The sequence below is a fragment of the Cygnus olor genome, chromosome 1 (genome assembly GCF_009769625.2).
Source record: "Cygnus olor isolate bCygOlo1 chromosome 1, bCygOlo1.pri.v2, whole genome shotgun sequence".
Lineage (NCBI taxonomy): Eukaryota > Metazoa > Chordata > Aves > Anseriformes > Anatidae > Cygnus > Cygnus olor.
This window is the reverse complement of record NC_049169.1, coordinates 73,624,711-73,639,818: the sequence shown is the minus strand read 5'-3', so window position 1 is coordinate 73,639,818 and position 15,108 is coordinate 73,624,711. Positions and strand designations below refer to the sequence as shown.

Below are 15,108 nucleotides of genomic sequence, written 5' to 3'. Positions count from 1 at the left end.
TGAACTGATTTTTATTGGATTTAAAAGGTCTTACCTTTTTTTGAAAAGTAAAGCTGATGAAGGAGAGAGAATGGTATGTGTTGAGAGCTTCTAAAATCCAAACCAAAAGAAAGTATTAGCTTTTATCTTGATGAATTAACTGCTTTTGCTGATTCCTTCTACTTTTATGATCTCTATAGTCTGTAATGTCAAAATGTCAGTGACCTCCCACCAAAGAGACAGGTGAGGTTGTTTCTGTTTTCTGAAGAGGGCTGCAGGGATAACCTGATTTTATTTTGTATAGGTTTATGGGAATATATCTGCTACGTGCTGCCTATTTCATTATAGTCCAGTAGAAACTGTATTATCAGGGATGCTGCTGAGAGAAAGCTACTGTCATTAAAGGACTATTTCTCTGTGGAGTTTTTTTTTTTTTTTTCTGTAGCTTAAGAAAAGGAAAAATAAAGACCCATAGACCTGAGGTTTTGCCAGTTTCTGTACTTCTGGGATGATGATCTTTATTCAGGCAGTTAAAGGATGGTGAATGAGATTATCCAAAACCCTCATAGATGGCCTAATTTTGATCAGATATTTCACAATGGTATCCCAATGACTTCTGGCTATGGAGAGTGGTATACCCATCTCCTTTTGAATGTTTCTCCCTAAAAGCAGCAGGCAATGCTGTCTTAGGTAACACTTCCTCATTTAACTTTTTTCTCGGTTTGTATTTGTTAATGCATTTGTTTTTCATAGCTGTAATTAAAAATTAGAACAACAAAAAGTGACGAAGCAGTGGTTCAAGATCTCTCATTTTCATCCAGTGGGCAGGGGAAAAAAATCCTGGTTTGGTAGAACAGCAAAACAAAACTGAAGGAAGTTTCCATCTAGACACTGAGAAATAACTGTTTGGGACCAGTGTCTCATCTTGGACTAATCTGTTAAATCACAAAGACATTTTTAACCTTGTAGAGTTGGATTTTCAAAATGACATCAGGCAACCGGGCATTTAAAAATCGTGGAAAATCTGTGAGAGCTGTGAGTGTAATACTTGGAAATGTAATATATACTGAATTGGGTTTAATTTACGAGTTAGCTGAAGGACTTATTATCAGGTTAGTTCAAAACTTTTATTTCTTATGTTACCCTCCTCTGCTCATGATCCAAAATCTGAGTTTAAGTCTTCTTTTGATCTCTTTAACCCCTCAGTGTCAACTTATGCTCTATGTGGGGGCAAGAAACAAACACCAAGCTGACTTTATATCTTTAAAGTGCAAAATTATATTTATGTTGAATCCCAAAGGTGATTGTTTATGCAGAGAGGAAGAAAATAAACCTATAAATACATAGGTATCACTGAAGGAATATGTGATGACATTTGAGGGGTATGGGCCACAGTTAGCAGTCATCATGTTACTCATGAGGAGTACATACAGGCAGAAAGCATTTTTGGTCATTTCAGCCATGTTATAGCTGCACACTCTCAGGCATTTTGTTTGTGTCCCATAATTTAAGATCGCTATTTTAGACCTTTCCAATGTTTCAAAAATATGTGTATACTAGTTTTTTGTGTAGTTCTGTTACTTGAAGTATGGAATTATAGAGGGATTTTCAGAAATTTTAGTCTGTTTTAAAGAGCTTTTCTGTGAATCAAGGTGCTGTTGTTGCATGATGCAATGAAATGGGTGGAGGTGTAGAGGGGAGCTCAGACTCAAGTGCAGAAGGAAGTCTGAACAGCCATAACTTTGTTTTTACTCTTCGATGCATGAGCTATGCTATCTCTCTAGGCACAGATCAAGTGCATGCTACACATGCTATACGTGCAGAAAGGAAGACAGATTAGGTAGTTGCTCCCAGTTGCATCTGCCTGTGGTCCCAATTTTGTGAATGCCTATTAGCAGACCTGTGAAGGGACCCAGAATCTTGTGCTGGAGCAGACTTAATTAAAATAACCATTTTTAAAGCAAAAAAAATTAATTATAATTAACCCTGTAATGCACTCAAACCTGTAAGTGTTCCTGCACAGGATGCTTGAATCTTACCTAGAAGAGCAAGACAGCAAGGGTATGAGACTGGGCTTTGGGAGATCAGAGATCTGTTCTGGACTGAGTGACAGAAATTTATGTTATCCCAAGCCGTGTTCACATTGTGATTCAGCAAAGAATCCACTTTATTTAAATGTAATTCTTTGTAATGTAGATGTGTATATCGTTAGGCAGAGACATGAAATAGAAACCTGCATCATCGTGAGCTCCTGTGAGTTACAGGGTCTTTGCAGCTAGAACTTAAGTCTGGTACCAAGTTGTGCTGAAGTTTCCATGGAAACTACTGTGATTCAAACAATGATAACTGAACTTGATAAAGGAAGTTAAATCATCAAGAGGTGGCTCATGGGATTTCTTAAAAAAATAAATATGGGGAACCAAAAAGATTGGTGCTCTCCCTATTTAATTCTTTGTGCCCACATGTGGAGAGCAGACTTGCCCAGTTGGCTGAATGTCTTTCCAAGGATTTTTGATCTCCATCCTGGATTGCCTGGGTGCCAAATTCTCCTTGTTTCAGTCACTCAAAACACTTCTAAAGTTTTGAGCTCATGTTAAAAACTGTGATTTTCTTGAAATGTAAAATAACACGACTGAAACAAAAATCATCTTCGTGGGTATATCAGACAGAACAGCCTTCCTGAGGAGGTTTAGCCCATACTTTATTTTTCAGTCCTAATTTAATGGGAAAGCATGCCTCAGTTTGACAAGTATTTAAGAATGTTATCTCAGAGTTGGTGGGATATTTTGCATGTTTAGTGTTAATTATGTCTTCCTCTGTCTTGCTAACTCAAGCTTCTCATGTGTAGAGAGAGTGAGCAGAATAACAACCATAATGAACCAGTTTAAAGGTTTCTGAAGCCTCATGCCATGTCTCCAGTAGAGGACAACAGCAGATGCTAGTAGGGAGCAGTGTTATGAAAGGGCAAGCATATGGTGATGCTTCTTCTGGTATAATGTTGCAGCCTCCAGTCATCGATGACTTATGGAGGAGAGTACTACAGTGCTATGAAAATTAGTTTCTGTTACTCACCAGTAGCTATCACTTTTATAAATCCAGAGATTTCGATTTCATGTATTGTGTTCATGTAGCAGGACTAGTTCCCTGTTTATCCAGCAATTCTTCTTTCACACACAAAATACAGACCAGCAGGAATTAGCTGTTCAGAATACATCCTCACTACTTTGCACCATGTGTCAGGGTGAAAAATTTTTATTGTAAAAACCATTAGTAAAGATTTTTTGTTTAAAAAGGCAAGAAAAAATTTGGGAGGGAGAGGGACAGGGGCGGACCCGCTGTGTATGGTGATCAGCTAAATACAGCTCAAATGCACAAATGAAGTTTCCTAAATTTGCGACAATTAAAAGGAATTAATAGTTGACTATGAGGGCCAAGTTGTATCATTGTCTTCTGCTGTACGTTCAGCAAGGTCCTACAAACCCCTGTTGCTGCACCCTATTGCCCCTGTAATCAAGGATGGCTACAGCTGAGCTCCACCACAGAACAGTTGACCTTGACTAGCTGTTGACATTGTTCTGTTTTCTCCAATTGGTTTTAAAATCTAAAATTAAATAACTTTTGTGGCAATTTAGGAAATGCTTTCATTTCCTATCTAGTTGAGGGCAGAGAAAAAAATCACAAAATTGCAACAACCGTACAGCTTTTGCTTGTTGAATTGTTATCATAAATATTTCAGGGTACTTTCCTTTTTGTCATAATCTGCTTGTGCATGCTGTGCATGCGTGACCATGGAGGAAGAATGCATTTGAAACCAAATCTCAGCATGTCTCAGCAGGGAAAAAATGAAAAGGAGAGGAGGAGAAGAAAGAGAGAAATTATCAACCAAGAATACTTAATGACACTTCAGAACAATGTGTGGAGGCCCTTCATGATAAGACTAGAAATGAGTCATTGGATGTATAACATGTCACAGTAACTAATCATATATTTCTATAGTGAAGAATACTCAGTCTCCCTGGCTACGGTGTTTACTGAAATAGATCCCTCTTGAATTTGACATATTGTTGCACTATGATTCAGACACCTGAATCAGTTACAGAAAACTATACCTTGCACTGAAATGCTCTGTTTTGCCCATGTCTCTTAAACAGAAAGTGTAAGAGACCTTGCATTTCAAATTGCCTGTCGTACAGCCTGATCTCCAGTGGCAGTTTCCATAGTCCATCACAGAGCACAGCTGCTCATCACACCATCCTGAACAGGAGAAGAAAAATGCAGATTACTTGACAGGATCCACAAAGACAAGATAGAGGTGTAATTTCATTGACCTCTGAGCTGGTCTGACTTATATTAGCTGAGGTAATGTCCCTATTATTTTCTGTCACCTTAGGTCCAGTAAACTGAACACTATGTCCCACATTGTGAAATGTTGTGAAAGTATGCATCCAAACTTTCCCTGGTGTTGGAAAAACAGAACAAACCTGGCATGTGACTTTCTACTCTATTTTAAAATACAATTTATCCTGAGGCCCTCTTTCATGTGCTTGGAACAGAACCTTTCCTTCAAGAGGAAAAGGAATCCTATAGAAAGTGGCAAATGTGCAGAAACTAGGGTTTTCTTTTCCTAGAAAAAGAAAAACGATGTGTAGGTTTTATTATTACAAATTATAGCCCAGTTATTTGTTTCACCTCTCTGACAGATAAGCTAGCACTCAGCAGGTGCAAGTGCTGTAAATAATCAGTTTTCTATTTATACCCTGAAATGGGGAAACACATTTATGGGAAACGATAATAATTAGAAAACATTTATAAAAAGCTGCCGGGTTGCTATTTGGTGCCTCTGGAGTGAGCAGCTGTAAGAAAGCAAAAACAATCAGTGCAACTTCAGAGAGACTGAGAATGGATTCCATGAGCTCAAATTGTCAATAAAGATGTAACAGCTTCCAAGCAAATTAAAGTCTTGATGATGTTCCCATTTAAGTGAATTAGACTTTCAACTAATTTTAATAAAAGTTGCCCTAAAAGTTTAAGGTACTGACTTGAATACATGAAATAAAATTATTTGGCACACAAGGAATGTGTCATAACTGCCCTATGAGAAAGGCTATAATATTTTTTTGTCTTTGTCTTGATCTGCTGCAACCTTTCCTTCACTGGTATCCCAGATGGTGACCTTGGAATTGACCTCATCTCCCAACACTTTTTCTTGTTTAATACATTTCTGGGGTATATCATTTCACTGGGGATTTCAACTTTGCGTGTAGTGCAGAGAACCCCTAGAACCTCCTTGCTTTTGTGGTTTATTAGCAAGGCTAATTTATTAGTGGGGCTGCATAGTCACTGCCTGTTCTCTTCTATTTTGTTGCATCAGGGTTGTTAGACAACAGTGATCTGCTGCAAGAGAAAACAATTCACATACAGAAGCAACCTTTCAGAGGACAGTATGTGGTTCACATGTTCTGTGTTTATGTGGCTGTGTTCCTTTTTCAGGGGCTGGTATAAGAGCTCACGGCACTGCAGCAAAGCTGCTTTTAAATTTTTCCTCCCGAGGGTCTAGATGGATGTTGGGTGAAGGGGAGGACAACCTGGCTCTCAGAGCTGTTCTGAGAGCGCTGCACATCTCCTGCATGGTTGTAACACTGACTTTCTGTGCTGTGGTGTCACCAGCATCTGTGAAACTGCTGGAAGTTTGTTGAAGGTACTGCTGAAGCTGGAAGGAGAGGGAGAGACTTAGTGCTTTAGGAGTAACAGAATTCCTATCCTGGAAGCGGTTAGGAGGCTTATGCTGCTGGGAGAGATATTTTGCTCAGGTTAAAAAAAAATCGGGTGCTCAGGTACCTGATTGTCACTGTGGGTAGAAAGAGGATGCTCCTCTGAGGGCAAGGTCATAAACTTGGCCCTGGTAGCATTTCAGGCCATGTCTGTCTCTAGCCAGTGAGATTTTCCGTGAAGCACTTATGGCCTCTAATGTAGCTCTCACAAGATATCTGTGGTAATGAGAAAGGTGAAGTTGGACTTACAAGTCAGGTCATAAATCTTCTGGCCATTGCCATGTTATTATGATATTGCAGACAGTGATTACTCCAGCAAGTCCAGTACTGTTTCATATTGAAATTAACGGTGCCTTGCCGGTGTGTAAGGACAGGAATTTGTATCATTTGATCTTAAGATCATACTTGCAAGCAGCAGCAAATGATGAGAATTACTGATATATAAAAGGTCATACTTTAGGATTATCTGAATTAAACTCAGTCATTACTGTTGGTCTTTTTCTTCCTGCAAGTGCATTGCACACATACGCAGAATTTATTTGGTCAAATGACTAAAACTATCATGTTGTGAATGTGGTAGGTGAAACCGGAGTATATTTTCTAGCAAAATTCCTATGTCTGCTTACATCACAGAAAATTCCTCTCTCCTACAGTTCCTGTTACATATAGATACAGCACTGTCTCCACAAAGTAGTATTAATACATACATACATCAGAATTGAATTTTATACACTTCATGTTCTGGTATGGATACTTTGTTGAAGAAGAGCAGGAAAAAAATGTTCAGTGGATTGATTTTTAGTCAGGCTTCATAGGAAAGATACAGACATATGTGAACCACATTTGGCAGAGGAAAGGGCTCTCACAAATGCTACATTTCAACAAGCTTTTAAAAATCACTGGCTGGAAGGGGGGGAACTATAGCACAAATTTAGGTTCTTTTTTGTCTTTGGTCTGCTGATGCACCAGTTAGTATTTAGATGGTGATTAATTATGAGTTGCTCTTAACGTGAGGAAACCTGTGGGAAAGAGGTGAGGGGAGGAAATGAAAGTACTGTGGAAGGAAAGTGAGTTTATAACATAAGGAAACTATCCACAGTCACTATGATGAGGAAACTGATAGGACATACATAGGATACAAATCCATAGCAGTTCAACTTCATTAGTTCTGTGGCTGAAGGGACAGCCTATTTCCTTTCAAACAGCAGGGTGGTCTAGGGTATTTGAAGTAGTAAAGCAAGATCTAGGAGCTGGATAAGCAAGTTTATCCCAATCACCTATCAAGTTGTATTGTTTTACGTAGCACTAGGGGAAGAGAGACACTAAATATGCACAGTAGAGGAAAAAGAATATGGTCCGAGAAGATCTGAATAACATTCACAGACATGAGTGCCTGGAAAGAAGTTGGATGGTGAAGACAGGAAAGAGGAAGAGCAGGACTGGGTTGACAGTAAAACTGTAATTGGAAGAAATGGCACTGATGGCTCAGCATTGTGTCACTGGGGTGATGAATTAGATGAAAATGTTTGAAGGGTGAATAACTAAATGGTGTGAAGTATATTCCTGTCAGTTTATGAGAGAGGCAAAACCACATGGTGAGTCAGTGTCTAAGGCAGGATCCTGCTCTGACTCTTCCCCTTTGGGGAGCTCCCTCACCAGCCCTGTGAGTGAGGCTGGGTGGGCAGCCTCCTAAGCCTGGAGAACCCAGGTCAAACAATCTACATGACCTCTTCTAACTCCCTTCATAGGCAGAGGGAAAACAAATGCAAGGTGGAGGGGGAGATTTAATTCACCACTTTCCTTACTGCTCCATGCTGACTGACGTAGCTGTAATATTTATTTTAAAATATGTTTTTATGTGTAGTGTAAACACAGAATAGAATATTGGATTGCTCATTCCATGCAACAGTGTTACAGAAGTTTTATCAAATACATTCCAGTTAGTATCAGTTGCTTTATGCTGAGAAACTAAGCCAGCCTACACAAAAAGAGAAGAAATCACAGTGCTTTGAAAAGAAAAACTCTGTAAGAATCATTCCTGTCTACAGGTGCAAACCTCAGCTAGGTTGAAGGTATGTTTAACACATTGTGTGTATCATCTTTTCTAAGCATCTCACATACTCTGTAGATGAGCTGCAGCAGTGGCAGCCTCTCTCTGTACACTCACAGTCTCCATGCTGTTTTGTGCTGGTGCTTTAGAGCTTGTCAGTAAAGCTGGTCACCCTTTAAATATGACGTATAAAATTGTTACTTTTAAATCTGAGATTGGTCCTTTATTTTTTTGTTGATTACTGTATGAATGTAGCAGAATGCTCAGCAGATACTGTCTTTTTTGTTATACTTCTAAAACTGCCAAATTCATTTTTTAAATAAGATAATTGCAGAATTTTCCGTGCTGTCTAGATCAAGAAAGTGCTATGTTCGATTTTTGCCTCAGCTGCTCATTCATAAAAGAGAAAGAAATCTCATTTCATGGGAATCATTCAAAGAATTAATAACCTCAGTCTCACTGCATCACTTTGCTTTCAAAATAAATAGTACAATATCCTTTTAATTATACATACACTGTGCCTTAGAAAGAAATGACAAAGAAAAATCTGCATGATAAAGGGCTCCTAAACTTGCAGCATCCCTTGATCAAGACTATTAGAAAGCATTCATTTCAAACTCCTCGTCTGCCTCTAAGCTGCCTTAAAGCCACATTCCACCAGGGGCATGCAACGAAATCCAGTCAACGCAATCACTTCTGTTGTCACCATGACCTCTTGAGCACAGCCCAGCTGGGGCATGCCAAGCGAGGGGAACAAAACTAGAGCAAAACCAGCCTCAAGTGGGGGCAGAGTTAGCCTGGAACACCGTTCTGCCACTCTGTCCTTGACTCTGTTTCAGCACAGCAAAGAGCACTTCTGTCTACGAATCACCATTGTGGTCATACATCCTTTCTAGCAGGAAAAAAAAATAATTAGGAATGGCTTTTTGACTGAAACTCCAAGTTGTCTCTTTCAGTGGCTCGTTCAACACTTCTTGCAATTGTGGAGGACTCTTGTATTTGGTGCAGGCACCGAGGTGTTGGCTCCTTAATTTGTGGAAGCAAATGTATGCTTTCAGTCCAAGTTTTCCTGAGGCTGCTCTGTCTTGTGTTTAACTTTTCTTTTAATACTGTTTAAAGACCATTACTTCTTTTTTTTTTTTCTCTTTCTAACAGTATCAAGGACAAAAATAAGGGTGAACTAATCCCCCCAGTAATGAAGGAAACCATATCCTACCTAAAAAGAAAAGGTGAGTTTTGTGTTAAAGGGGGATATGTTTTTCAGAACAAGGTCAGTAGCATGAAACTGTAGCACTCAGTGCCAGATTCACCAAAGTTAATATCTGCAGCCTAAAATTGAAGGTTGTGTTTAAATCCTGAAAACTTGAGTGGCAATTGGGCACTGCCTCAAGATCTTTAATTGATAGGAAGTAGATTATTGTCCCGCTATGGAAAACAAAACAAAACAAAACAACAACAACAAAAAACTTCTTGCTCTCAGTATTAGATTAGGGAATAGCAAGTGAGAAAAGATGTCTTGAAGTCCACATCATGAACCCATATCATATTGTGGATTTTAATTAGAACTTACTTTTAAAATCAATGAGTAGTTCTGTATTTACAGAACCAGTGGGCATAACAACTCATTGAAGAAAATGCATTTTGCAGGAGTAAACCTGAAGTCTTCCCTTCACAAAATATTTTTAATGGCAGTTACATATCCTTTGACGGGAGTTCATATCTATAGCTGCAGTATGTGGGTATACACATTACAATGGCCCTTATTTAAAATGGGAATGTCCAAATCTGAGCTCCCAAATCACCTTCATGTAACAGAGTGAAGAAGGGCCACTTTGAAATGTTGGCTGTACCAGCTGAGCTCCTCAGTGCATACCTGAGCAATGTAAAGTACTATCGGTAGGGCAAGAGGACTCTTTTCCTGACATAGGGATGGAGTAGCATACAGGGAGAAAGATACAAGGCTGAAGTTGTGAAATTCCTTTTCTTTTCTCCGTATAATACAATTGCACATTTTGATCCCTGATTTTGAAAGCCATGACAGTACCATTTCCATAGCCCTTCGTGTTCCAAGGCCTCAGAGGTTCACAAGTGTTCACTAAATTTTACAGTGCCAAATCTATAGGCTAAGTACATTTATCTTACAGTTGGCAGAACAGAAACAAAGCATAACACAGTTATGTGACTTGCACAGCATTGCAAATTGGAAAAACTGGGAATGATCCCACAATCTCTGAAAGAAGGGTGTGATTTTTTAATAGGTGTGTTGATAGAAGCAAGTGAAGAAGATCAGAATGTGTTTGGCTCCATTATTGTATTTTATTTTTTTTAATGGAAACATCACCGGCCTTTAATATGCTATTAATTTTGGTCAATGTTTGAACAAATTTTAAGGATTAGCGTGATTTTTTTAAGGCTAAAAACAGGGTCATATCTCTATATTGCTGTTAAATATGACAGTTTTATCTGAGATTTTTCTTATTTAAAGAACTATTTGTATTGACAGCACACAAATAAAGAGAATAAAATACAAATTATTTGATTTAAATTTAAATTTATTTAAAGTTATTTCCTCTCTAGAGAGGCTTACCCCAAACCTACATCCCCCAATATTCCCAATTCTTAACTGCATTATTGAGCTGCTGTTCTGAACAAGGTAAATTTTCCTTTCAATATTCAAGTATGTGCATCATTGATTTCTGTTCATTTTAACTGTTGCCACTAGGGTTTGTTTTGAGTTACGAGTTTATTTGAATCCTGAGTGAGAAATTTCAAACATTTTTAAAACCTGCACTGAATAGGCTTCACATTTGTGAAAACAAAGAGGGGGTGTCAAGAAAAATGCTTCTCAGCTGTATTGCTGATTCTCATGAGAAATCCTAGCTTCATTTAAATCAGTGCAAGATCATGCCCTCATTGCTAGCTAAGCTCCTGCATACTTTAGTTTATCCTGTAGAAAATGAGAATATTCAGTAACTGCCTTTTTTTTGTTGTTTAGGTTTCATACCCTGAGTGACGCTTAATGATGTGTGTAGGAGACTGAGAGATAGATCCACTGCAGTGGATACCTGCTTTCAGTTCACAAGTGGAGCATAGCATCTATAGGCCTGCTTGTGTACAGAACAGCTGGCTCCTTGCCTGTTGAAATTGCTGATTTGTCTTCAAAATACCTGCAGCAGCCTAAGGCCAAGTATTGGAGTGGGGCCAGTCCTGCTATTAAAGGTATCTACTGATCTGCAGCACATGAAGGGCCCCTAATAGACTTTATTGAAGGCCTCTTGGTCCTAATTCAGAACTTCCACTCAAGCTCATAAAACTGTTTGGATGTGCTGCTCCAAGACACATTAAAGATGAAAACTTTGCAGGTGTAGCTTGTTTTGAATGTGTTATGGTTGGATACAGAAAATGTAAATAGTTCACTACTAAGGATGTTGAAGGCAAGTGACTGGCAGCTTGAGACAATCTCTGTAACTATAATTGTAAGTGGATAATTAGAGCTTGTGTAGTGTATCAGTGCATGCCCCATCTGCAGATGAAAGCCAGGCTTTTTCACGTTTTAAATTGTTATGAAACAATCATCCTTACATATATTTAGCTTATCTTAATAGGCAAATACCTCTTCCTCACTAATCCACAGGAGTCAGGAGAGCTAAAACAAGGATGAATGTGCACTAATATGATTACTTCTCATAGCTGTTATTATTAAGAAATTGAGTGAAAAATCAGCCACTAAAATTGTCAATTGATTTAAACTTCTGGCTGCATGGAGGAGGTGTTGTTTGCTCGTCTGGCACTTCCTTGGACCTATTTAAAGATTATAAAGAAATCTTTAAGAAGTTTAGAGGGTTTATTGCTGTCATTGTATTTTGGTGACCAGTGTTTCACTAGCAATTTGTTGTACTGATCAGACTCAAAAGCTCCCCCATGACCTGTTTTTCTTGTTATTTTGTCTCATCACCACTGCACCAATCTCAGACCCTTCCCTCTCACCAGTCGTTGGATTCAGATCAGGTGCCCTCAGTTTTCTGAAAACACAGCATATAAAACCTTGCCCCCCTCCCTCAAAAATAACGACAACAAAGCAAAGAAAAAAACAACCCACAAGTTTCAGTTTTCAGGGTTGAAAAAAAAAAAGGGTTGTCTCAACCTTGTCATTGCAGAATTTCTCCTAGATTAATGTTTGTTATTCTGAAAGCAGTAATCATCCATTTTCTCCAAACTTTATCTTTTTTTGGCTAAAAGTTCATCTGTTCAGTGCAGTATCAGCACAATTTGTTAAGGATAGTCTCTGAGGAATTGTGATGACACTTCTGAACAAAAGCCCTTCTGCTTTGTGCATCTGTGCAAGTCAGTGGCATGGTAATGCTGACCACAGATCTGTAGTCCAGACAATGCACTTGCTGGCCAGACTATCACATTTTTCCTCAGCTCTCTGTCCTTCTGGGTCCCCAAGAAGGCAGGGCACAGACTCTGCCAACATTGATATCTTCCAACCGAGCACAGGTTTGTTCAGAGCTGACATATTCCCTATCATAAAGAGAGATCCTCAAACCAGATTTCTAAGTTAGAGAGGTGGCGTGTCAGGTAGAGCATTTTCTGACATTCTCAGCCAGCTGATGCTTGAAAGCCAAGTACCTGCCATGCCAAGGCTGTTAAGCTGTAGGTGATAGACATGCATTTTTTTGCACTTGATTATAAGTGTGCAGGTATCTGTTGTACCTGCTGTCTGCTCTGATTTTAACTCTTTATCTAAATCTGGAATGTCTCAATTCTGCCATTAGCTTCAGCGAGTGTCGGTCCCAGTGCTGACAGCCCTGGAGGCTGACTGGCAGCGTTCTTTGTACTCCAGATGCAGTTCTGAGTGTGGTGAAAACTTCAGTTCATCTTCCGGAAGTGACAAAAAGTCACCGTCACTACCTTTTCCACTTGATTTTTGGCATAGTATCTATCCTCACAGAATTAGCAGGGGGAAGTTTTGTTGTTGTTGTTTTACACTAGGTGCAGTATTTCCGCTCTTTCTTCCCATTACTACATCTTCCCATCTATGTACCTGAAATCAGTTTCTGAAACTTAGATCACAGAAGCTTCTCAGACACCACTGTTTGCAAGTGAGCCACAACTCCCCTTCTTTTACCACATTACTGAGTGGACTGTGAAGGCAGCAACTACATCCTTGTCCCCAGCAGCCAAATAAACAGTGAGTGCAGGTTTCTTCCTCATATATTTATCCAAGAGGATATTTAGATAGCTGTCTCTGAGCAAGATGACTCTGAACAGATCCATAGTAAGTCACCCAGTACTGTAACAGCTTAACAGAGACTAAAGAATCTACCGTAAACATATGTACCTCTGTTTGTATCATGTAAATGAGATCTGTTACTGCCTGATGCCTCAGTCGCTGTTATAATAAACACAATGAACTACGTTTCTTAATTTCTGTAATAAAGTTCAGGTTATTTTTTTAACAAAGGAAGAGAAAATAGGCATTTCACTACTTTCATTCATTCTAGCTTGACTTGAGGGTGAAAATGGTTTTGATGTTTTTATTACTGAATTTTAAAAATGCATCATTTCGGTTCTTGCTAACCTTCATAGGGAAGAATTGGTTTCTCGAAACAATTCCTGAGTATCTGAGAAGATCATCGTCTCATAAAGACTAAGTCTTAGAGTTCATCTTCTGGACCAAAATAGAGAAGTTCTCTTAATTTCAAAAGTGAAAGTATCATCCTGAAGCCAGCTGATGAGATGCCAAAGCATCTCAAGCCAAAGAGAAAGGATAGGTTTAACACAGCATATGAGCTAGAAGTCTTGGCCCAGTCCCACAGCTACAACATCATCGGCATAAGCGAAACCTGGTGGGATGAGTCCTGTGGCTGGTGTGTTGCAGTAGATGGTTACAGGCTCTTCAAGAGGGACAGGCAGGGTAGGCGAGGTGGCGGGGTGGCAATGTGTGTGAAGCATGGGCTGGACTGCGTGGAACTTCAAGTTGGCGATGGCAAAGTTGAGAGCCTCTGTGTAAGGATTAAGGGATGAACAAATAAAGAGGATGTCGTTGTGGGAGTCTATTACAGACCACCTGGCCAGGACGACAACGCCGATGAATTATTCTTTGCAGAACTAAGAGATGCCTCGAGATCAACTCCCCTTGTCCTTATGGGGGATTTCAACTTGCCAGACGTCAACTGGGATCACCACATGGCTGACACGAGCAAGTCCAGGAGGTTCATAAAGCACCTAGATGATAACTTCTTGGTGCAGGTGCTAAGAGAGCCAACTAGGAAAGGTGCCCTCCTAGATCTGTTGCTCAAGAACAGAGAGGGTCTTGTGGGAGACATGGCAATTGGCGGCCGTCTCGGTCATAGTGACCATGAAGTGGTTGAGTTTAGAATTTATGGTGACAGAAGGAATACTGTCACCAAAACTTCAGCCCTGGATATGGGGAAAGCAGACTTCAGGCTGCTCAGGGAACTAGTCAGCAAGGTCCCCTGGGAAACTGCTTTTGAAGGCACTGGTGTCCATCAGTGCTGGTCAGTCTTCAAGCACTGCCTCCTAAAAGCACAAGATCAGGCGATTCCAAAACATTGGAAGTCAGGCAAGTGGGGCAGAAGGCCGGCCTGGCTGACCAGGGATCTTCTGCTGGAGCTTAGGCGAAAAAAGAAAGTGTACGGCTGCTGGAAGGAGGGTCAGGCGACGAGGAAGGAATACAGGGATGCTGTTCGTGTTTGTAGGGAGAAAATTCGTGTGGCCAAAGGCCAACTAGAGTTGAAGCTGGCCATGTCTGTGGGAGACAATAAAAAAGGTTTTTTTAGATACGTGAACAGAAAAAGGAGAACCAAAGAAAACATAGGTCCGATACTTGATGGGGAAGGTCTCCTCACAGACAATGACATAGGCAAAGCAGAGACGTTTAATGCCTTCTTCGCCTCTGTCTTCAACACTGATGATGGGGTTTGGGACCCAGGGTGCCCTGAGCTGGAGGACCATGACGGTGGGAATGACAAACTCCCAACCGACCCTGAATGTGTGCGGGATTTGCTGCTCCACCTGGATCCATACAAGTCCATGGGTCTGGATGGGATTCATCCCAGGGTGCTTAAAGAGCTGGCTGGCGTGATCGCGGGACCTCTCTCAATTATTTTTCAATGATCTTGGGAATCTGGAGAGATCCCATTGGACTGGAAGCTGGCAAATGTTGTGCCAATTTTCAAGAAGGGTAAGAAAGAAGACCCTAGCAATTACAGGCCTGTCAGTCTCACGTCAGTGCCTGGTAAAATTATGGAGAGGATGATCCTTGAAGTTATTGAAGCGCAC

General features: G+C 40.1%; 1 protein-coding gene across 14 annotated transcripts in view; it reads left to right on the top strand.

The window, feature by feature from the left end:
- The window catches only part of ARHGAP8 (Rho GTPase activating protein 8), a 90,680-nt gene that overhangs the window by 50,437 nt on the left and 25,135 nt on the right, over positions 1-15,108 (top strand). For all 14 annotated transcript variants that reach the window (XM_040565089.1, XM_040565024.1, XM_040565033.1 and 11 more), the window contains one exon: positions 8,956-9,029. In XM_040565089.1, the coding sequence (XP_040421023.1) occupies positions 8,956-9,029 (74 nt within the window). The remainder of the gene's footprint in view (positions 1-8,955; positions 9,030-15,108) is intronic.